The sequence below is a fragment of the Budorcas taxicolor genome, chromosome 1, assembly GCF_023091745.1.
Source record: "Budorcas taxicolor isolate Tak-1 chromosome 1, Takin1.1, whole genome shotgun sequence".
In the NCBI taxonomy this organism is placed as follows: domain Eukaryota; kingdom Metazoa; phylum Chordata; class Mammalia; order Artiodactyla; family Bovidae; genus Budorcas; species Budorcas taxicolor.
The window spans coordinates 90,985,061-91,010,542 of NC_068910.1; the positions used below are offsets into that span (position 1 = coordinate 90,985,061).

The 25,482-nt window shown below is 36.8% G+C and overlaps 1 protein-coding gene across 1 annotated transcript in view; it reads right to left on the bottom strand.

Annotated features, from left to right (window-relative positions):
* The window catches only part of ROBO1 (roundabout guidance receptor 1), a 448,749-nt gene that overhangs the window by 132,757 nt on the left and 290,510 nt on the right, over positions 1–25,482 (bottom strand). The window contains exon 3 of the mRNA XM_052649948.1: positions 8,108–8,265. Within this exon, the coding sequence (XP_052505908.1) occupies positions 8,108–8,265 (158 nt within the window). The remainder of the gene's footprint in view (positions 1–8,107; positions 8,266–25,482) is intronic.

The window sequence follows — 25,482 nt, forward strand, 5'->3', positions numbered from 1 at the left end:
GGAAATGGCAACCCACTCCAGTATTCTTGCCTGGAGAATTCCATGGACAGAGCAGCCTGGCGGGCTACAGTTCATGGGATTGCAAACAGTCGGACATGACTGAGCGACTAACACACACACACACACAAGTATTATTGCATCACTGATGCAATGGACATGAACTTGGGCAAGCTTTGGGAGATGGTGAGGGACAGAGAGGCTTCATATGCTGCAGTCCATGGGCTCGCAAAGAGTTGGACACGACTGTGATACTGAACAATAACTATTGTGGGGCTTTCCTGGTGGCTCAGCGGTAAAGAATTCACCTGCAATTCAGGCAACTCAGGTTGAATCTGTGGGTCAGGAAGATCCCCTGGAGGAGGAAATGGCAGCTCACACCAGTATTCTTGCCTGAGAAATCCCACGGACAGAGGAGCCTGGGAGGCTACAGTCCATGGGGTCGCAAAAGCGTGGGGCATGACTTAGCGACTAAACAACAACAGGTACAACTGAATACCTTAAATCACTTAACTTATGAATGCATTTGTTTTTATGCTTACAAATGAATTAAATGAATTTTATTTCTATCTTCTATGAGAGATGGGCTATTTCCTTCTGACATTAATGCCTGCCATACCTGTAGCTACCATCAAGAGAATGTTTATTTGGTAGAAAAACAATCAAGAAGATATGGGAAACCTGCTGCAGACATTGGACAATTGTGTGACTCTCCCAAAACTAGCATGATTTTAACATACTTATGTTTTTACTAAGGTAACAATATTGAAATTACCCCAGGTCTACAAATTTAAAAATAAATGGCACATTTTTAAATAAGCTTAATACCAATTCACAATATTTTGGCACTAGTAAGCTTCTATTCTCCTTTTTTTACCAATGATGATTCACTCCGTTCAGAAGCTCAAAATCATGCTAACAATTTTTTCTTGGCCTTTTTGGGTCTACTTGTCAGCAACATAATTCTGTAATTGACAATCTTTATACACAATTATGCCCTTCTGTAGTCTAGGAATTTATTTGTGGTATGTACTTTCAACTGCATTTATCTTTTTCTTTAATTCAAGGGCAATTTTAGTTTTTTTGCTTGAACACAGATTTTTTTTTTCTCAATATATGGTATTGTTCCCCCAATCTTATTAATAACATTCTCAGTTTTCCACTCATACAAAATAATCTTGAGGGGCTTCCCTGCTGGATCAGTGATTAAGAATCCTCCTGCTAATGCAGGAGACACGAGTTTGATTCCTGATCCGGGAGGATCCCACATGCTGGGGAGCAACTAAGCCTGCGCACCACAACTATTTAGCTTGTGCTTCACTCACTGCAACTACTGAAGTCCGTGCACCCTAGAGCCCACACTTGGAAACAAGAGAAGCCACTGGAATGAGAGGTCTGCACACCACAACAAAGAGTAGCCACCACTCACTGCAACTAGAAGAAAGCCCAGCAGCAGTGAAGACCCAGCACAGCCAAAAAGAAATAATTTTTTAAAAATCTTGAATTTAAGTACAATATTTCCAAAACATAGTGAAATAAAAGCAATAGATCACTTTTTATAAAGTATATTTAAATGTTCTACAGCAAAAAAAATAATGTCTTAGGTCCTCTCACTTCTATGGGAAGAATTCATTTATTAATAATACTGGTTATGTCTAAGTTTCAGATATATGGAGTAAATCTATTTAATCCAGCCTTCCCTTCTATTTCTCATTCGCAATATACATGCTCAGGTTTGGGTGGGGGAAGACAAGAAAGAAAGAACACTAGAGACAAAAACCATCTAATGCCTCTTTCAAATTATTCTAAGAAATACATGCCAAAAAATTTCTAAAAGATTCTCCTCTCAGGTAGGAAAATAAGAAAATGCTTTTTATATATTCCTGGTTTATAATCATGATAGATCTAAAATTTGGCTTGGAATACTGGTCAGGGTAAAAAGAAATGACTTAGAACATCAAAAATGCAGGTGCAGTTACAATTCAATTACATATTTTCCTTTTTTGTAGGGTGTGGCTTTGTTCCTACAGCTGGGAGCATTGTACTTTAAATTTTCAACAAAGAAAGCCACCACATTAAAGAACCCTAGAAATTCCTATAACCAAAACTGTAGCAATAATCATGCAATCTTCATATGCCTTTCATAAAGATAATATGTGCTTTAATCTCCTGTTTGTCTGTACTCAACACATTTGGCAAAGTACTTGGACAATAGAAATGAAAACAATCATTCAAGAACAAAGCTGAGGAAAGAAGAACCACAAAAAATATCTAATAACCAACATCTCTTAAGAATTTACTTTGCATTTTTGAAAAAAAAGAATTAGAATTAACATCAGGCATTATGTTTCTGTTTTAAGTTTTTGTTTTAATTACTCAATTTTAATTTGCTTAAGGGAAGAAAATCCAACAAAAACAATTATGATCTAAATAAGAGCAGCAATTTTGTATACAAACTGCTGATTTTTCATCATTTCCCTGCATGTATAAATATGCTTTTTTACCTCCAGTGTTTTATCAGTTTAACAGTCATAATTTACACAAAACACACAGATGGTTTTAGAAACAGTAAAAGTTTCAAAATGTTACAACTTCCTGGCATATGGAACACTATCATGGATCATCATGTTGGCAGCGTTTAAATGATTTTAAAATTATTTATACATTAACATCTTGGCATTGTTTCATAGTCATAGGTTATTTCAACATTAAAGTGTTTGATTCCTGATACGAGGTTGTTTTTATACTGATTTTAAGCTACTAATGTGTGGAGGCATTGGTGTCCTTTATTTATAGGCTAGCATCTTCTACATAGTAAGATGTAAATGAAAATTCTGTAATAAAGCACTTTGGCATAAACCACAACATTTCGTCTAGTTTAATATATAAAAGGAAGTTCCAAGAATTTTTAAAAATATAAAATTTACCATAGCAGTTTTACATATAAAAGGAAGTTCCAAGAATTTTTTTAAAAATAAAATTTACCATAGCAGTTTTACACCTTTTTTGCCACAAGAAATGCATATATATATATATGCATACACACAAAACAAAACCTTTAAGATTAACTAATACTTTCAAAATGTGATGCTACAACACCTTTATGTTTTAACTATTTTATTAGATACCATACAGAAAGAATTGGCTATACAATTCTAACGTGCCTGATTTCAATCTTTCCAATTTCTTTTGAACCAGTTCAGCGAGTTTTAATCCCACTATTAAACTGAAACTGCTATTGTCAAGGTCATTAATGACCACCAAGTTGTCAATTCCAATGATCAATTCTCAATCCTTCTATTATCTGATCTACAGGCTGCAACTGACTCAGTCACTGCAACCTCCTTAAAGCACTATCTTCAGTTGGCCGCCCTTCTGGTTTTCTTCTTTTCTTACTGACTGCTTCCTTTCAGTCTCCACTGCTCTTTCTGCCTCTTTTCCCTGAGAGCTGAACACTGAATCTCTTTCCCTTTCTATGTATAATCACTCCCTTGGTGATTTCAGTCTCCTGTTATTTAAGTAATATGTACATGCTGATGACACCCATATTCATTAAGATAGGCTAATGAGTCTCTGCTAAGAAATTCTCTGTGATTTACGACAACAAAAACTTATTTCTCCTTCTTTCTACATGACCACCAGGGGAAGACAGGAGTTTGAGGTGGAAAGTTCTGCTACACCTAACTCAGGCACCCAGGCTCTTTGGGTGTCCTGGAACATGTGTCTTCCTTGGTTCAGTTCAGTTCAGTCACTCAGTCATGTCCGACTCTTTGCGATCCCATGAACCACAGCACACCAGGGCTCCCTGTCCATCACCAACTCCCAGAGTCCACCCAAACCCATGTCCTTGGTTGCCACATGGTAAAGAGAAAGAGTGCTGGAGAATCACTCACTAGTATTTAACATCTTTAATTTTCACTCTTAGCTCATGAAGCTGAACCAGCCAAATGGGTTGCCCCATAGCAAGGAAACTGGGAAGCAAAACCTTTCTTCTGCCCAGAAGGAGGGGAGGACTGCCTGGTAATGAGTACTTGTTTTGTCTACCACAGCTCAAATTTTTCTCCAACCTCAACCTCAACTCTGATGTTCTGACTCATGTTTCCAACTGCTCATCTGACGTTTATACTTGGATATCTAAGAAGAATTTCAAAATCACAGTGTCTAAAACTGAGCTCCTGATACTTCCCATTTCAAATCTTCTCTTTCTACAATTAATGGCATCTCTGTCAATGGCATCTTGACCTTTTCAGTTGCTCAGACCAATGGACGAAGATAATCCTTTTCTTTTTCTCACAAGCCACATCCAATCTTTTAGCAAATTCTGTTGGCAATTGCTTCACAGCAGATACGGAACATAACCTTTCCTCTTCAATTATCTCCTAAGAGAAATTACTGAAAAAGCTCCCACTGTTCTCAGCCATCACCATTCTTTACTGTGTACTCCAGAGAGTGGAGGACTCTTCTGAGAAATCTCTGATGCTTCATACCTTGTTCTGAGGGGAAGTGAAACTATTTACAAGGTCTACAAGGTCTTAGACAGTCTGGTTAGCTTTTTCTTTTTTTTCTTAATTTTTATTAGAGTACAGTTGCTTCACAATGTTATGTTAGTTTCTGCAGTACAGCACAGTGCACCAGTTACACATATACACACAGTCACTCTTTTTAAGACTCTTTTCCCATATAGGCCATTGCAGAGCATAGAGTAGAGTTCCCAGTGCTATACAGTGGGTCCATGTTAGTTATCTGTTTTGTATATAGTAGTGTGTATATGTCAACCCCAATCTCCCAGCTCCTCCCTCCCTGCCTTCTCTTACTCATAACCATAAGTTTTGTTTCTACATTTGTAACTCTATCTCTGTTTTGTAAATAAGTTCATTTGTACCTTATTTTTTTAGACCCCACATATAAGTGATATTATATGATATTTGTCCATCTCTGTCTGACTTAATTTCACTCAGTATGACAATCTCTAGGTCCCTTACCTGCCTCCTGAGAAACCTGTATGCAGGACAAGAAGCAATAGTTAGAACTGGACATGGAACAATGGACCAGCTCCAAATTGGGAAAGGAGTACATCAAGGATGTATATTGTCACCCAGGTTATTTAACTTCTATGCAGAGTACATCATACAAAATGCCAGGCTGGATGAATCACAAGCTGGAATCAAGACTGCAGGGAGAAATATCAACAACCTCGGATATGAAGATGATACCACTTTAATGGCAGAAAGAGGCTCTTGATGGAAGGTGAAAAGTGAAGAGTGAAAAAGCTGGCTTAAAACTCAACATTAAAAAACTAAGATCATGGCATCTGGTCCTATCACTTCATGGCGAATAGGTGGGGAAAATGTGGAAATAGTGTTAGATTTCATTTTCTTGGGCTCCAAAATCAGTGTGGATGGTGACTGCAACTGAGAAATTAAAAGATACTTGTTACGTGGAAGAATAGCTATGACAAAGCTAGACAGTGTATTAAAAAGCAGAGATATTGCTTTGTTGACAAAGGTTCATATAGCGAAAGGTATGGTTTTTCCAGTAGTCACATATGGATATGAGAGTTGGACCATAAAGAAGGTTGAGTGCAGATGAATTGACACTTTTAAACTATAATGCTGGAGAAGACTCTTGAGAATCCCCTGGACAGCAAGGAGATCAAATCAGTTAGTCCTAAAGGAAATCGATCCTGAATATTCATTGGAAGGACTGATGCTGAAGCTGAAGCTCAAATACTTTGGCCACCTGATGCGAAGAGCCGACACACTGGAAAAAAACCCTGATGCTGGGAAAAATCGAGGGCAAGAGAAGTGGAGGACAGAAGATGAGATGGTTGGATGGCAGCACTGACTCAATGGACATGAGTTTGAACAAACTTAGGGAGATAGTGATGGACAGAGAAGCCCGGCGTCCTGCAGTTCATGAGTTGCAAAGAGTCAGACACAACTGAGCTACTGAACAACAACAGCAACCATTTTGCTATTTCATTCTTTTTTATGACTAGTTGTCATCCTTGATGCCATCTCCTACAAACCTCCCTCTGCTCATTCTGCTCCATCCACAATGACTATTCCGCCTTTTGTTTTGAATGTTAGAGGTACATCCTGACTTAGGGTCTTTGAACTTACTATTTTGTCTGAGCACTCTCTCTCCCTCCTTCAGTTTTTTTCACATCTTCATGTGAAACATTTCTTGTCCTCTATTAATATTTAAAATTGAAATTCTACCCCAATCCTAATTAATCTGTCTACCGCATCATTATTTTCATAGGACTTATTATAGTCTAACACACTACATGTTACACTGTCTACTATGTTTTTACCTGTATAATTAATCACAGACTATAGCTTCAGAAGAGCATTGCCAGATTTCTGTTAAAGCTGCATCTCCAATGCTGAGAAATCTAGCATTAATTTGTATTAAACACAAACAGGAAACAGCTGAGGAGGAGATGGATGATAATGATGTTAATGAGTTTGAATTATTAGGGAGGGAAATGGAAATTACAGATAAGAGTCATCAAATGACTTAAAATATATTTTTAAAGGGAAACTTTATCTTAATTTTCCATAAGTCTAAAAGGAATCTGTTATCAATAACAAAAGGAGCACTCGGCCCTAAACTCTATTCCCCTGTGTTCTTGATTCTTTTTTCCCAAATCAGTGTTTTTGCATATGAGACATCAGAAGCCACTTTGCTATGTGGCTTTTCAGCATCTCATAAAAGTAGAGCTAAGTCCTTCTCACACTAAATCATAAAATTAAAAAAATCATTTGAGAAACTCATGCTAGTTCAGATCAGTGCAGAAAAAAAAAAAGTTTGCTTTACTATAAGGTCTCTAAATCTCTGTCCACCACAACTCTCTCTTTTTTTTTTTCCACTACTTAATTTTCATACTGATCTGTTAACTAGTTGTTCAGAAACAGTACAAGCATTTATTAGGATTACGTGGTCCTATACAATTATTACAACTTTTTTCTTCAACATTAGTGAAGACCTTTGCTTTACACACACATTCTCCTGGGAAACTTTAACTCTTGGTCCATAAATTCACAGGAGATCAAACCAGTCAATCCAAAAGGAAATCAATCCTGAGTATTCATTAGAATGGCTGATGATGAAGCTGAAGCTCCAAAGCTTTGGCCACCTGATGCAAAGAGCTGACTCATTAGAAAAGACCCTGATGCTGGGAAAGATTGAAGGCAGGAGGAGAAGGGGACAACAGAGGACAAAAGATGAGATGGTTGGATGGTATCACTGACTCAATGGACATGAGTTTGAAAAGCTCCGAGAGATGGTGAACAGGGAAGCCTTGCATGCTGCAGTCAAGGGTCGCAAAGAATCAGACATGATTGAGCGACCCAACAACAGCAACATGAACAACAACATCAATAACAACAACAAAAAAAACAGTGAAGGAGAATATTGTACAGTCATAGAATCAACGAGAGTTCAGTTACTTAGGTACTTTGGTCAATTCCTTGTAAGACAAAAAAAAGCAAAGAAGTCTCATCGAATTGCTGTTAACAAGAAAAAAAAAAGCATCATTACTTATTACAGATAGCTTACTTCTCTACTTGTATCACAGCAGAAATTCAAAATCCAACAATCTGGTCACATTATTTTATTTTGCAATGAGGCCAATCCATCATTAACCATCATTCAGAATAAGATTTTACTTTTTAGAAATGACATCTAACTCTATGGAACACAAAAGCAATGTAAAAAGGAGAAAGATAAAAATTCTGAAGTGACTTAAGCTTCTTTCTGGAAATTATACTGTATTTCTGAATACCATTTACAATTTTTTGCTGTAACATCTAGAAATGGGATATGACCAGAGTTACTAAAATAATTATGTCATACATCAAAGTGTTAACTCTCAGACAGTGAAATTATACTTTTCTTTTACTGAGTAGCAAACTAAACAACATGCATATTCCTTTTATTTTTATGTCAATACAGGGAGAATGAAAACATTTCTTTTAAAGAAGAAATGAAAATGAAAGCTGTTGCAGTCCTGTGTTTAAAAGAATCATGTTTTTCTCTTTTTCTTTGTTGGAGACCCATACAGTGAGATTTATAAATGTTCCCCACTGCTGAGTTAAATACTCACAGTTATTCTTTCGTCTTTATCGTCCAGTGGAGAGCCATCTTTCTTCCATGAAATGGTGGGCTCGGGATGGCCTCGTGGGGGCTGGCATTCCATCACTGCAGGCTCTCCCACGGCCACCATGACATCGGAAGGGTTTTGTCTGAAGTCATCCCGTAGTACTGTAGGAACAAGATTAAATCATTACACTCAATGGCGATATATACAGCCCTTATCCCTGAACTTCACAAAGGACATATTTATTGTAGTAAATGACTGCTAACAGCTATCTCAATACATCTTGGAAAATCCATAGCTACTTACAGACGTATGCAGTTTAATAATGATATCTGGCCTTACACACACAATGGGGATAATTTGATATTCTTCATAGGCCAGTGGGCAAGTGTTTTCTGCTGCCTAGTGCCCTGACAGCTTCTGGCTTATCTCTTACTTGCATTTCTTCTCTACCTACTGCCCACATTTTCTCATCCATGTACTAATGAACATAATTGAACCCTCCTTTTACTTACATGACACATTGGGGTGATTCTTTCTATCACTAAATGAATACATATACATGCAAGCAAAAATATTAAAGTAAAATATATTTCCGACATGGATTTGATTGAGGTATTTTAAAGATATTTCAAACTAGTGTATTAGAGTCTCAAATCACTACAATTTATATATGCCCATTATAAAAACTTTAGACATATTTGCAAAATTACTAAATTCAAAATACTGTGTTTTTCATTATCACAGAGTACGGGGCAATGTTAAAAGGCAGCAATGATGACACCAGCATTGCTGCCAATAGTGTCATTTTGTATGTTCTTTACTTTTCAGTTTGTGTGGATTTGGTAGGGGGTTCAGTTCAGTTCAGTCGCTCCGTCGTGTCCGACTCCTTGCGACCCCATGAATCGCAGCACGCCAGGCCTCCCTGTCCATCACCATCTCCCAGAGTTCACTCAAACTCACGTCCATAGAGTCGGTGATGCCATCCAGCCATCTCATCCTCTGTCATCCCCTTCTCCTCCTACCCTCAATCCCTCCCAGCATCAGAGACTTTTCCAATGAGTCAACTCTTCGCATGAGGGGGTACATATTAATAATAGAAGAAAACAACAAAAGTAGAAAGACTAGAGATCTCTTAAGGAAAATTGGAAACATCAAGGGAGCATTCCACCCGAAGATTGGCACAATAAAGGATAAAAATGGCAGAGACCTAGTAGATGCTGAAGGGGTCAAGAAGAAATGGAAAGAATACATGGAAGAAGTATATAAAAAAGATCTTAATGAACCAGATTACTATGGTGGTATGGTTAGTCACCCAGAGCCAGACATTCTGGAGTGAGAAGTCAAGTGAGCCTTAAGAAGCACTGCTAGTGAATGTGATCAAATTTCAGCAGAGCTATTCAAATCCTTAAAGGATGATCCCATCAAGGTTTTGCATTCATTATGTCAGCAAATCTGGAAGAGACAGCAGTGGCCACAGGACTGGAAAAGGCCAGTCCTCATCCCAGTTCACAAGAATGTGCTAACCATTGGACAATCACACTCATCTACCATGCTAGTAACGTCATACTTAAAATCTTGCATGCTAGGCTTCAGCATTACATGAAGCAAGAAATTCCAGATGTCCAACCTGGGTATAAAAAAGGAAGAGGAATTAGAGATCAAATTGCCAACATTCACTGGATTATAGAGAAAGTAAGGGAAATTCAGAAAAACATCTATCTCTGTTTCATTGACTATGCTAAAGCCTTTGACTGTGTGGATCATAACAAACTAGAGAGATGGGAATACCTGTCTCCTGAGAAACCTGTATGCAGGGCAAGAAGCAACAGTTAGAACCCTGTATGGAACAACTGATTGGTTCAAGATCGAGAAAGGAGTACGGGGCTGTCTGTTGTCACCCTGTTTAACCTGTATGCTGAGCACATCATGAGAAATGCTGGGCTGGATGAGTTACAAGTTGGAATCAAGATAGGCAGAAGAAACATCAACAATCTCAGATATGCAGTTTATACCACTCTAATGGCAGAAAGCAAAGTGGAACTAAAGAGTCTAAACAAAAGGAACTAAAGATGAGGGTGAAGGAAGAGAGTAAAACAGCAGGCTTAAGACTAAATATTAAAAAAACTAAGATCATGGCATCCGGCCCCATTACTGCATGGCAAATAGAAGGGGAAAAGGTAGAAGCAGTGACAAATTTCCTCTTCTTGGGCTCCAAAATCACTGTGGACGGTGACCGCAGAAGACAATTGCTTCTTGGCAGGAAAGCGATGACAAACCTAGACTGTGTTGAAAAGCAGACACATTACTCTGCCGACAAGGGTCTGTATAGACAAGGCTATGGTCTTCCCAGTGGTCATGAATGGTTGTGAGAGTTGAACTGTAAAGAAGCCAGAATGCCAAAGAATTGATGCTTTCGAATTGTGGAGCTGGAGAAGACTCCTGCAAATCCCTTGGACAGCAACAAGATCAAACCAATAAATCTTAAGGAAGATCAACCCTGAATATTCACTGGAAGGACTGATGCTGAAGCTGAAGTTCCAGTATTTTGGTCATCTGATGTGAACAGATGACTCACTGGAAAAGTCCCTAATGCTGGGAAAGATTAAGGGCAGAAGGAGAGAAGAGAGCATCAGAGGATGAGATGGCTGGAAGGCATCTCTGATGCAATGAACATGAACTTGGACAAACTCCAGGAGATGACAACGGACAGGGAGGCCTGGCATGCTGCAGTCCACGGGGTCACAAAGAGTCAGACGTGACTAGGTGACTAAACAACAACAGCAACATAATATTTTATTTAATTCTCAAACCTGCTCAGTATGAGAGATATTATTAACATCATTTATATTATTAAACATAGTTTTTAGAAGAGGAAACTTCATACTATAAGCTCAAATGGATATTAATACTAACAAACTCTGAAACAGCATTATTCAGTTTGCAATTATTGGAATAAAATGTGGAAATTAAACATGTATTTGAAAAAGAGTTAATACAGTATAACTGTCCTCATTATCTTGCCAACATTAAGAAATCCTAATTTTTTGGGATTGGTCTGAAATCACAGCTCTGCTGCTTACAGGGTAGGAAATCTCAAACACATTACTTAACACTTCTGTTTCCATGTTTACAAAGCAGGCATGCAGATGCCCTCTTCAATGATAAGTCCAAAAATGTTAGCTACCTTTCTCCCATTTTCCCCCAATGTGTAATAAACATTGACCAATTTTAGTAGTTTAACCTGATACTAAAAATGTTCATTAGTATGTTAAGTGCATAGATTTGAAGTGATAAATATTATTTATCTTTAAAAATCTATTGAATTAAATATCTGATACTACAATTCTGTATTGGAATGAATGTCTTTCCGTTCCAATGTCATTTAAAAATATTTTCATGGATGAAGTACTACAATGAAAAAAAAACCCTATGATTTCAAAAGTCACCCTTAAATTTTGGTTTCAAACCTCCAAATAAGCTTAGAGGCTTACAAAATCCTAATACTTTACTCTTGCAGTTCTCCACTTTTCCTTCCTTGATGCCAGCTAACTGTGTGCATACATCTGAGTAAGCCATAATATTCACTCAAACAAAATCATTTTTTTCATCTATCTATTAAGAAAACCTGGGCACAACAGAACAATTTTAACACTTGGAAAATACCACTTTAAGGAGGAGACCTGTGTCTCCATCTTTGGAAAGATGAGTAAAAGGAAAAAGGAAATATGATCACACCACACTGTTGTTAAGTCTAACTTCAGTAGACACAATATTTATTAATTGTAATAAAATATCTATATCTATTATCTATTACATAGACACACAGATAAACCATGTTGAACTGAAACTTGCAGCTACTGTTAGCACATTATAAATGAACAGAGTACAAAGACTTCCACCATTCATGAACTTATATTACCATTATGTGTTAAGATGTGCCACAAATAAAATGTAAGGTTTATTAAAAAAGCAAATGAATTGACCTTAACAAATAGTAAGTGCTTTTGCTGGATCACATTATTAAATCTAAGATAACACTTTTGAAAATATTTAAAACTCTTGATACATGCAAAAGTGACATAATTTTCAACTAAAAATAAATAGTTTGTACAGCTTTTCTGCTTGGTGAGCTAAAAACCAATTTAGTAACACTAGATCTTATTTACAAATTGAGATCATATCTCAAATAAAGCAATGAATAATAAAATGTCTTTCAAAAATATCAAAGGTCTAAGTCGGATAAATCAAGGTTTTTTTTTCCATTTACTATGTTATTTGGGTTTTTATAGTATATAATGAAAAGCTAACAAAATGTAATCCATTAAAGATCATTGCTTAGATAATGCTCATGTAATTATTTTTGCAGCTGTAAAACATAAAACTCCAGGATTGCCTATGGCTACAGCCAACACTGCATAAAGTTATGAAATTAAGTTTTTTTCTCTCTTCTATAAAAGCAAGTTTTCTTCTTACTTGCCATGAACATTTCCTTTTGGGGGGAAAAAAAGTACATATCACATTATAAAATTATATGAACTTTTAGTTAAATTATCCAATTTTCTTAATTAATGTGTATATTTAAGTGATTAAAATAAAAACTGAATTCAAATGATTGGCAATGTCTTGGCAGAAAAACCAATCATATCCGTGAGTAAAATCAAACCTGGATATTATTTAAAAATCTCCTTTTATTCTCTAACTTCTCTATTGATTGAAGTGTATATTTTCAAATGTTTTTTGACTTGAATAGTATGAAATTTTAAAATATGGAACTAACTTTTGAAAACAAGATTTAATATCAATTTAAATATTAAAAGAGAGCAAATAGCATATATAATAGATTCAAGTAGATATCACTTAAAAACTGTTAAATCCCAGTTCCATCTAATATTATATTTCTTCCATATTTATCTAATTGTTTTATGTTTACAGGTTGGTACATGCCATTTGGCTCAACTCCTCGTTTTCCTTCATTCTGTTAAACTGGAAAAAAAACAAACAAACATAAGCTTCACTGAATCTTTAACTCTTGGGAAACGTTTTGATCTAAAAAGAATGACCAGTTAAAGTTTACTTTTTAAAACAAAATAAAACAAAACACATAATCATTTTTGTTTTCGAAAAGCCATACATCACATATCAATAACCTCAGATATGCAGATGACACCACCCTTATGGCAGAAAGTGAAGAGGAACTAAAAAGCCTCTTGATGAAAGTGAAAGAGGAGAGTGAAAAAGCTGGCTTAAAGCTCAACATTCAGAAACTGAAGATCATGGCATCTGGTCCCGTCACTTCATGGCAAATAGATGGGGAAACAGTGGAAAGAATGGCTGACTTTATTTTGGGGGGTTCCAAAATCACTGCAGATGGCAATTGCAGCCACGAAATTAAAAGACGCTTACTCCTTGGAAGGAAAGTTATGACCAACCTGCTACTGCTAAGTCACTTCAGTCATGTCCGACTTTGTGCGACCGCACAGACAGCAGCCCACCAGGCTGCCCCGTCCCTGGGATTCTCCAGGCAAGAACACTGGAGAGGGTTGCCATTTCCTTCTCCAATGCATGAAAGTGAAAAGTGAAAGGGAAGTTGCTCAGTTGTGTCCGACCCTTAGCATGAACTGCAGCCTACCAGGCTCCTCCATCCATGGGATTTTCCAGGCAGGAGTACTGGAGTGGGGTGCCATTGCCTTCTCCATGACCAACCTAGACAGCACATTAAAAAGCAGAGACATTACTTTGTCAACAAAGGTCCGTCTAGCCAAGGCTATGGTTTTTCCAGTAGTCATGTATGGATGTGAGAGTTGGACTAAAAAGAAAGCTGAGCACCAAAGAATTGATGCTTTTGAATTGTGGTGTTGCAGAAGACTCTTGAGAGTCCCTGGGACTACAAGGAAATCCAACCAGTCCATTCTAAAGGAGATCAGTCCTGAGTGTTCATTGGAAGGACTGATATTGAGGCAGAAACCCCAAAACTTTGGCCACCTGATGTGAAGAGCTGATTCATTGGAAAAGACCCTGATGCTGGGAAAAGATTGAGGGCAGGAGGAGACGAGGACTACAGAAGATGAAATGGTTGGATGGCATCATCGATTCGATGGACATGGGTTTGGGTGGACTCTGGGAGTTGGTGATGGGCAGGAAGGCCTGGCGTGCTGCGGTTCATGGGATTGCAAAGAGTCGGACATGACTGAGCGACTGAACTGAACATCAATTGTAATGCAGTTCTCAGATTAACTGAATGTTTTCAGAAAAGGGTTCTAACATTCAGTGGTGATTTGTCAACCTATTTGGCTAATACTGAAAAGACACGTGGCAAAGTGAAAAAAATAAACAGAAACTTTAAATATCATGGAGATTTTAATATTTGCAACACACACATTGTGGGAAATCTTAGAACTGAATGAAGCATAAAATTACAGAAAGGGCAGTGGTCTTTGATAACATGTAATTCATATCGCAATTAGAGGCAACTGAGTCCCAACTTTGTCACTAGCCTGTGTTATTTGTCAGGAAGAGACCAAAAGAGAACATTTGCATCCTGATTTTCAAGACAGTTCTCTTTTTAAAATGTTTTACTTGTCACCATTTTACTGTAAAATGCAATTTTCCTGTCTAACCTATTTGCAGCAAATCCACTTCATTATTACAGAAGGTTTGATTTACCAGTGATTGTATATCAGTGCACTGCGGTCTCACGACTACTCGATTTTGTTGAGGCTCAAATGCTCCTAAAAGCAATTTTGTTTCCTAATCATGTGGTGAACAGCTGTGAACTATAATACTCTGGTTACATGAATCTCAGAATCTTGGGGTAGTTAGGGGACTAAGAGATGTGGAATTCAAACTTCTTTTAGAAATTAATCATCTAAGCCTCCTCAGGAGGAGAGAAGCTCATCACATAAATAATAACAATGATAATGTTAGCAGTATAATAATAATGTTAGCAATGAGTGACATTTATTGGACACTTACTATATAAGCAACCATGCCAGGTATCCACTCATATAATCCTCATACCAAAGCTATCAAAAAGTGACCTTATTAGTTTCATTTTACAAATAAGGAATTTGTAAAGACAGGAGCAGAGTCTATCAAGGACACTTTTCGACCAACTTGATTACGTCTAGTCTTAGTAGCATGTGCACAATTCTAAATACATAGCTATAATAAATACTTCAGCCTCTTCCCATTAGAACCGAAGTTGCATGAGAAATATCCTTCTTGACACTTAAACAAACGGCTGCCTCTGAATATATTCTGCATTTTTGTATTTTCTCAGACTTTTCCACGTTTGGAAGAGGCCATTGCATACTTTCAGTGGCATACTGAGAATTATAAATCATTCAGAAGACGTGTTGCACTTTTACTACATATGTCATGCTTTTATTCTTCTATTTCAACAACAAAATGATTGGAAAAGCTGTACAATAATATGCATTTTAATTAAATATGGGCATTTTAATTCGAAGCGAGTGTCTTGGGGAAAGCAGAGGAAGATAATATGCAGTCCTGGGAATTTGTCTTTCTATTAAAAAAGATTACTTTGTCAGTGAAATGAAGCCTCACAGCAAATAGGAGTAAGCTGGTCCAGGGGAAAGAAAAAAAAAAAATGAATGAAACCCTTAAAAACAGGGCATAGTTGAGGAGAAAGTAAATAAGGAAGTATATTCCCAAAGAGGACAACTTCAAGGATGCTCAGCCTGCCTGGGTTACAATGTATCACTTCAATTGCTTTCAAAATCACTAATAGCTTATCTTGTCTTTAACTGGCAGAGATTATATTACCTCTTTGATACTTTTAGTTATCTATCTAAATGCCTATCTAACACAAGTAAATAGTACTTAATTTTAAAATAACTATCATTCCCTTTTTAACACATTTGCACTAAGCACATACTTTGTGCTTGGCGTCTGTGCTAAGCTTTTATGAAAACTGGCATAGGTTTTGTATTTTTCTTGCAGTGCAGTTTACATAAATGGTGAAGTAGGTCAAGAAACAACATTAATCTTAACCTTGGATGGAAATGGTAATATAATAAGATTTACTGCAGGTTACTTTGTACTCAGATATATCCTTTAGGATCCAGCTATGGAAGTGTATCAACAATGTTTTTATAACTATTTTGCATTCTTATTTTTTAAGCTCACAACATTACCCAGAAGAGCACAGTGTTATCTGGGGTACAAAAGTTTTCAAAACTCCTTAACATTTCTCAAAATAAAATCATAATTCCAAACTTACAAAAGCATTTCAAGAAAAGGATGAATGTACAGAAAGATATTTTAACCAATTGAAAAAACTGAACTGATAACATATAAAATAATCTTTCATGAAGTACATCTTTATAGCATCATATTCTAAAGCTAAGGCATTTGATTTTTAAAATCATGCATGTACACATCAATTTTGCATACAGTTATGATTTAGTCATGACTGTTTCCTAAAGGGTGCACATTTACTTTTTACAATTTGAATATATATCTATGAATGCTCTTCAATAATTACATCATCTCCCACTTGTGATTTTCATAGCATGCAACTTTATTTTGAAACCTTAAATTATGCTTTGCTTAAGATCCTGGAAGAAAATATGCTGTTTAAAGCACTTATTTTCTCAACTACTGAAGCTTTTAAAGCAGTACTTAAATAAAAAAGTGTACATTCTGAAAAAGTAACATAGTAAGGATGGATGTCAAGTATCACTCTCTTAACTAGCAATGAATACAGAGCCGTGCAAATAGAGAAGTTAGTACCAAAATGGAAGTAACTAATAGTAGTGTATTATTTTTTGCTTTGTTCTTTAAAAAGAATTATTGGAGTTTAGTTCTTTTACAATATTGTGTTAATTTCTACTCTACAGCAAAGTGAATCACCTACATGTATGTGTATATCTACATATCCCCTCTTTTTTGGATTTCCTTCCCATTTAGATCACCAGACACACTGAGTAGGGTTCCCTGAGCTATACAGCAGGTTCTCATTAGTTATCTAGTTATTTTATACACAGTATCAATAGTGTATATATGACCAAACCAATGGTTTTTGTTTTAAACAACATGGAATGGAGTAACAGGCTTAAACGCAGCTGTATGCCTCTGTGCTCTGCTGGGTGGCGGCAATGGGGACAAGCAATCCTTGCTTTTTTAAAAACAACAGCTAGAATTCCAGGTTGGGTCCAAGCTTAACCTACACTCCCATTCTGCAGAAACATGGGCAGCAAAATGATGACACTTCCTAGGAAAAGTCCTCATGGCTCGTTGCAGTCATTGCTTTCTGGTTTCATTATTCTACTTCAGGACTCATGTGTGCTTCAAGAGGCACCCTAGAGTTTATTACACTGGCACCAAGTCATCAAGACAGAGAGGAGGGAAGTTTGGCATACTCAATTTACATTACATACTCGACTTACATTAAACCTATGATGCATTCCAGGGAAAGGTATATGTACCTCAATGAGTATCAACATTCAAACAGTTAATACGCAACAGACTTGCTATCTGGGAGATCATTAAAAAGTGAACTGCCAGAGTTAGGTTGCTAAAATCATATGTTCTCATTTAAAGATGTCAGTAGCTTACTAGATGTTTGAATTTTACACACTTTCAACTATAATCTAAATGGATTTATTAATGAAAAGTACAGCATTTGTAAAACACCATTTGTAGATAGCGCTTATTTGGGAGTCAAAAAAACAGAAGTCAGGAATTTCAGAGTAACCACATGCATCCCGCTACTCGCCCACAATTTTAATTCACAGTGGCTCAGTTATTTCCATACAAAACAGAGAACTTTACACCCTATCTTGTTAGGGTTATTACAAAGACTAATTATTTAGTGTTTATACAGGACTTGCCATTTATATAGTGCATTACATCTGCAAAGAAGTATTACTATTACTCACTATGTAAGGAATTGCCAAATTTCTCAGCTGCCAGTACAAATGGAAAGGAGGACAAAGAATGCCATTGATGAGGGTTTCTAAGTGCCAGAGCAAAAGTCACATTCAGGAGGAGCCTGGCAGGGTTAAAAAAACACAGACATAATGAGGCTATCTGAGGTATGGGACCCTGATTGGGGCAAGAGAGACATGTGTTCTTTCTTTCATAACATCCAACTTTCTGTTTAGCATCCTGCACTGAGATAGTCCTTGATCAAAGGAATATACTTATCTATTTATTGTCTGGCTTTTTGTATTTAACTGTCAGCTCCATGAGAACAAGAAGTTTGTTTTTATCAATCTATGTATCCAGTGCCTAAAACAATGCCTAAGACGTTGCAGCATTCAGAACATAAATGTTTACAATACACCTTTTGAAACTAAGTAAATAGCGCTAACATAAGGAGGAGTCCTACGTTCATAGTGACCAAGGTATGGGGAGGAGACAGACAAGAGTCAACTAAACACACACATAGATACACAACTATCAATGTGCTACATGCCTGAAGGAAAAGAATAGTACTGCTGTGTGAGAAACTAATGAGGGACATAATTTAAATAACAGTTACACTGAAAAAAGTTTAAAGCCTGTTTAATAAACAGTTAAAGCCTGGAAAATGAGTAGAACTTATCCTAGAGAACTGAATTGCAGGCAGAGGAAATAATCTAGGTTGAAGAAAGAATCTTTAAAAAACTCACACTCTGCCTAGGGGGACAGGTTGACGGTGGTGCACCACGACATTGGTAGGGGAAGGGGAACCAGACTTGCTACCCACAGCATTCCTGATAGAGGTTCAGCTTTTATTTCCATTCCCATGGAAAGCCACTTTAGTGGTTTGTAAGCAGAGCTGGAATTATCATACTTAAATATTCGTTTTAGTGGCTCTGACAATGAAATGAAGAGGGAAATAAGAACTGAAGTGGAGCGACCAATTGTAGTAATTAAGGGGAAAAATGAGGACGGTTTATACAACTATAATGACACAGAACAAGTGCAAAGGGAAAAGGGGAGGTATGTGCTGGAAGTAAAACACAAAATAGCTTCTTGAGTGACTGACGTTGAAAGAAAGATGCCAAAAATGATACCCAGGTTTCTGTTTCGAGGAACTGAACATGCCATTTTAAAGTATATATTACATAAAACCATATACCATTTAGGGTATACATTACGTTATATGTGTGTGCTTAGATGCTCAGTCGTGTCTGACTCTTTGTGACCCCACAGACTGTAGTCTGCCAAGCTCCTCTGTCCACGGAATTCTCTAGGTAAGGATACTGGAGTGGGTTTCCATTTCCTACCCCGGGGCATCTTCCCAACCCAGGGATTGAACCTGTGTTTCCTGCATGGGCAGGTGGATTCTTTACCTCTGTGCACCTAGGAAATCCTCACATATACACATATACATGTGCGTATATATATTGTATATATATACATGTACTATATATCTTAAAAAATATATATATAACTAGATAATTTCAGAGATTAATAAGAATACTTCTTTATAGATTAAAAAATACTATGGTTTCAAATTCTGCCCTATAGTATTTAAGGCAGGACTCATTTTTTACCTGTTTAAACCTTTATGCCACCATATTCCAAATCTCAATTGGTAACTCATATCTCTCTATCAGTTAACCTATATTATAATTATTAGGATGACAAATTTTAATTTAGCTTGATGCATAAAATTTTAAACTGAAAATATGAGAAAAACTATTCTACTTTGATTTTATACATGTATATACATATATGTGACCATATATGAGTGAAGTATATGATATATATATATGATCATTAACTATTGTTTTGACCTCCATATTTTGGAGCAAATTAGTAAAAACTCACTTAGTCATTTTGTTCAGAAACGAAAACAACTCAAAACATTAGGGCATTTCTCAGGACTGCCATCAGGTAAGCTTAATTTACTATTTAAATATAAGATAATAAAATAATAAATATTATTACATAATTAGAATAATCAGAATATTCCCGTTTGTCAGAAGTTTACAAAATCTTTAAAGCAGGGTAAAATACCCTGGAAAAATTCTGAATCATGAAATTATTAAGGATAGGTGATTCACTCATTTAGTCATTCATTCAATAAAAATACTAGGCATTGCACTAAGAGGTGGTGGCTAATAAGATAAACAAGACATGGTTGATCTCTGCTTTCAAGGCACTTATTTGGGGTTTTTCTCTTCTTTTTTTTGGTCATGGAGTACCTTGTCCAATCAAAACTTTACAGAAAAGTTTCATGTGCAAAACAGATAAAAGGGATACTGTTTCATTCCTCCAACTGGGGCTGTCCTGCCAAGAAATTCAGTTCTAGTGGTAAACTGACATATGAGAGGGTAAGCACATTTCCCCTGCTCCTATAGCTAATATTGTCTGTAGCTAGTTAGTGATAACCCTGGATTCATGTTTTTAGACCTGGATTCTGTGGGATACAAGAGCCTGCACATTCAGGAGACCCAGTTTCAGTCCCTGGGTTGGGAAGATCCCCTGGAAAAGGAAATGGCATCTCACTCCAGTATTCTCTCCAGCCTGGGAAATCCCATGGACAGAGGAGCCTGGCCAGCTACAGTCCATGAAGCTGCAATGGCGTCAGATAACACTTAGTGACTAAACAATAACTATTAGCCTTCTAGGAGATGGTACTCAGATCTGAGTTTGTCTCCTCAGCAGTTTATAAAAGAACTCCACATTTGTGCCATTTCAAACACTGTCATTTAGAACTGGAATGTGGAGGAGTTTTCATTCCTTGCACTTAAGATAATGCCTAAAATAGGCCTATGAGCTTTTAAAGCTGTAAGTTTATAAACTGTAAGTACAACCCCCCCCACCCTTCCACAGTTACCCTCAATTGCAAACAAGGACCCAAAGTCAGTCACTAACAGGACTCAAGGTTGTACAAATGAACGACTGGACATAGTAGGACTAGATCTTGAAACAATTATTTCCATAGCTTGTTTTCATAAAATCATTTTAAGTGCCTGCGAAAGACCAGAATGTTTTCTAATTGAAATATTTGCTGGGAAAAAAAGAGAAAAGGTGGTTGTAAAAAAAAAAAAAAAAATCCAGGTGTTTGTTTACCCTCTCAAACTCAAGATGCCAGCAGTTAAACAGGAGAAGAATTAAGTTTTCAGATTTTTATGGGGAGTCTAATGGTAACAGTCTCAAGGGAGCAAAATCCTCACAGTTTAAAATGATCTCATTAAAACCTCTCCAGTAATCAGAAAGAGCCAGAGTAAACAGCTATTGGATTTAAAAACAAAAACAAAATGGAAAAAAAAAAGCTACCAAACTATTCTCACTAATGTAGCTTAGAGCAGCATAATTAAATTGCCTATTGAAGGGAATATTTAAGTGACAGGAAAAAAACTAAGTCTAAATAGCACACACACAGACATATCAACTAAACAAAGAAGTCTTTAATTGGTGACAATCTGCCCTAAATCACTGTTACCATTTCCCAACATAATCGGTTTCAGATCTGTTAATTCCTTATATCTTCCCCTATCTCAGGCTGTCTGGGGCTTCAGAATAATAATGCCAAGTAGCTAACAGAGCTTTCAATCTCCAAGGAATATAACAAACACGCAATTGTGTAGCTGTGTGAGCTGCCTTTTCCTAACAAACTACACAGTCTCTGGGAGAATTCACTCAGCCTTCAGCTCTTTGGCAAAGTTTAATACCTCTTTTCGCATGATAGTTAGAGTCATGCTAACAAGCCCTGCCTTAAGGTACCAGGGATTAAATTAGTAGAAAAGCAAATCATTTTATAATTCGTATTAACCATTGCTATCTTTACCCATAACTTTCAATGTTTTACAGAATATAAAATGTATGCCTCCTCAAGAAGTATCAGATGCCAAAGAAACAACTACTGAACATAAAACAATGCAATAAAAATAAAAGTCGCTCTATAAAAAAACTTCCAGTAGTCATATATGGATGTGAAAGCTGGACTATAAAGAAAGCTGAGTGCCGAAGAATTGAGCTTTTGAACTGTGGTACTGGAGAAGACTCTTGAGAGTCCCTTGGACTGCAAGGAGATCCAACCAGTCCATCCTAAAGGAAATCAGTCCTGAATATCCATTGGAAGGACTGATGTTGAAACTCCAATACTTCGGCCACCTGAAGCGAAGACCTGACTCATTTGAAAAGACCCTGATGCTGGGAAAGATTGAAGGCAAGAAGAGAAGGGGTGACAGAGGATGAGATGGTTGGATGGCATCACTGACTTAATGGACATGAGTTTGGGTAAACTCCAGGAGTTGGTGATGAACAGGGAGGCTGCAGTCCATGGGTTTGCAAAGAGTCAGATAAGACCGAGCGACTGAACTGAACTGAACAAAATCTTGAATCGTGAATTACTGCTATTGTGTTTATGTTTCTCTTCACATCAGACAAAGGAAATGAAAACTGTTTACAATGGAGATTCATTCCCTCTTATAGAGAGCACATTTCCACAGCTCTTCCTCTGAATCTCCGTGTAAATCTTTGGTGAGTTTTTGTAAAACACCAGCAATCCACAGTGCAGGAGGCCAGTTTAAATCCTGGGGAGCTATAACCAGCCAGTGAGGCAATGATAAGAACCTCTGGCCAAAGCTGTGTCTCAAGTCAGTTCACAGCAGTTAAAAGAAAGTTTTAGTTGCTCAGTTGTGTTTGACTCATTGTGACTCCATGGCGTAGCCCACCAGGCTCTTCTGTCCATGGGATTCTCCAGGCAAAAATACTGGAGTGAGTTGCCATTGCCTTCTCCAGGGGGATCTTCCAAACCCAGGGATCCAACCCAGGTCTCCCGCACTGCAGGCAGATTCTTTGCCCTTTGAGCTACCCTGGAAGCCCACAGCAGTTAGAAGCTGCTGTGTAACTCTTTCATTTTAAAGTCCTAACTCTGTGATTTCAATTGTATGAAAGCACATTTTACGTGTTGTTCTACTCTACCTAACAAGGCCCAATTTCTTGGTCCTCACAAATCCATTTACTGGGGTCCCTTCCAATAATTTGGAAGACCATGTATTCTTTTGATATCTCAAAACTGATACTTGAAAGTTTAAGTGATGGTAAAATTTAAAATTTCTGGTACATTGTAAACAGTAAATTTAAAATAAAATTTCTGTGTCTCTTTTAAGTGCTTCTAACGAACCATACGGGGGCTTCCCTGGTGGCTCAGCAGTTAAGAATCTACCTGCAAAGTAGGAGACGTGGGAGACATGAGTTTGATCCCTAGGTTGGGAAGATCCCCTGGAGTAGGGCATGGCAACCCATTCCAGTATGCTTGTCTGGAAAATCCCATGGATAGAGGAAGCTGGTGGGCTATAGTTCTTGGAGTTGTAAAAGAGTTGGACACAACTCAGCTCCTTACCACACATGCACACGTGATGAACCATAAAGACCACCCTGAATTAATACCCACCATGACCTATTTAAATAGATATATAAATAAGCTCTTTTTTAAGTTGCAAATTTGATATTAATATTATTCATTTTACTCATTTAAGTTGTGTTTCCATTCCAATTCACACCCAACTTTCTCCTCATGCCATATGCTTGAGGATAAAGCTTGAAAGATTTGCTGTTGGCTATTGATCAGCCAATCACAGTTCTCTGCTTTAAAATTAGGAACCCTGGAACTGGTCTTGTGTTCACCTCCCTGGAGGTTTTTACAGTTCTGTAGGTGCACCATAGACAGATTCAGGATGTTCAGATATGTATCGTGTTGGCTGAAAAGTTCACTCGGAATTTCCTGTTGTAGCATGTTGGAAAAACCTGAACAAACTTATTGGCCAACCCAGTATTTCCCTTTTCGAAGTGAAAGAAGGGCAAACATGGAAACCAAGTAGGGGAGAAAGGGGAATCCACAAGCAAGGTTTCAGGTACCTCAGTTTTAGAAAGGACATAAAAGGAGAATGCGAATCTGGAAAATGGAAAACAATCATACCTATACACCTTTAAAATGCATAGGTATTCTGATTTGAAGAGCACTTGTTCTGAGACGGCTAAGCCCACACGCCCACAAGTCTAGTTACCAGCCTTAGAGAACTCATTTCTAGTACAATGGGAGCCAATACTGAAAGGCCCAGAATGAACAGAACCTCATGAATACACATGAATTATCTTCCTTGGACAAAATTTCCTTAAATGTCATTAATTTCAGCTGATGATAAAATGATTTATATGCTTAATTGTAACATTTGAAGATAAAACAATCCAAACCAAATGTTATTATTATATTCATGAGTTGAATAAATTATCTATGATCTAACGGATCAAAGTACAATTTTAAATGATCAGTAGTCAAAATGGGAACTAAATAAGCAAAAACCCAGTGTAATGGTAAAGAGAGAAAAAATGCTTTCTCTGGAGATTACAAGACTTCTGCTTATAATGAGGAACAAATGGTTCTAGGGACCAGGGTAGCTGACCCATTCTTTAAAATACCCTACAACTAACTTAAATAACTATAAAACCATTAGCAACTTCAAGGAGCTCAAATAATTACAAAAGAACCTCTCAGTTTCTCTGCAATGCTGGCAAGATTTGGATTAGTTTTATTCTTTAACAGACCCCAGTTGGAACAGCAGTATTTCTTGTAAATTAAATGTATATAAGGTTTTGTTTTTCTACAAGGAGCAGCTGTAACTTCTGCTTTTCTGACTAATTTAAAATCTTTTTATTTTCTATGTGCTGAAAGTTGTTACTATTTTTTTTTAACCAAGTAGTTTACAACTAGTCAATAAAATCTCTGATGATCATAAAACTCTTGTTTCTATTTTAATTATGTCGATAAATCTGTTTTCTAAATATGTGCTGTTGCTGCTGCTGCTAAGTCACATCAGTCGTGTCCGACTCTGTGCGACCCCACAGACGGCAGCCCACCAGGCTCCTCTGTCCCTGGGATTCTCCAGGCAAGAATACTGGAGAGGGTTGCCATTTTCTTTCTCCTAGGTTCCTTGAAATATAGTTAGTACAAGTTCTCTCTCAATCTCTCACTTCTTTAAATAAAAGTTACAATAAAAACTAAATAAAGAATGACAACTTTAGCTATCAATTTTAATCACGTATCCTTTATCAATTACTAAAAGATATATAAAAATGGACTATTAATAGTGTATAATCTTCTAAATTGAAATTAAAGATAATTCATTTGACAAAAGAAGGCAAAATTGGTGACATTATAATTTTAAATATGCATAAAAGCTTGATGCCTAAAATCAATATTATAAATTTTTATAGGTAAAAATAAACATTTTTTCACATTGCAAAATTCAGGATTTTTAAAGTAAACTTGATGTTAAGTTATTTGGTGTTCCTATACCTAAGTATATGTGTTCAGTCTCAAACTTCATTAAACTTAATGAAGTTCAGTTCAACTTCATTAAAAATCTATGCAGCTGAAATTCATATTTATTATCAAAATAAGAAATGTTCTT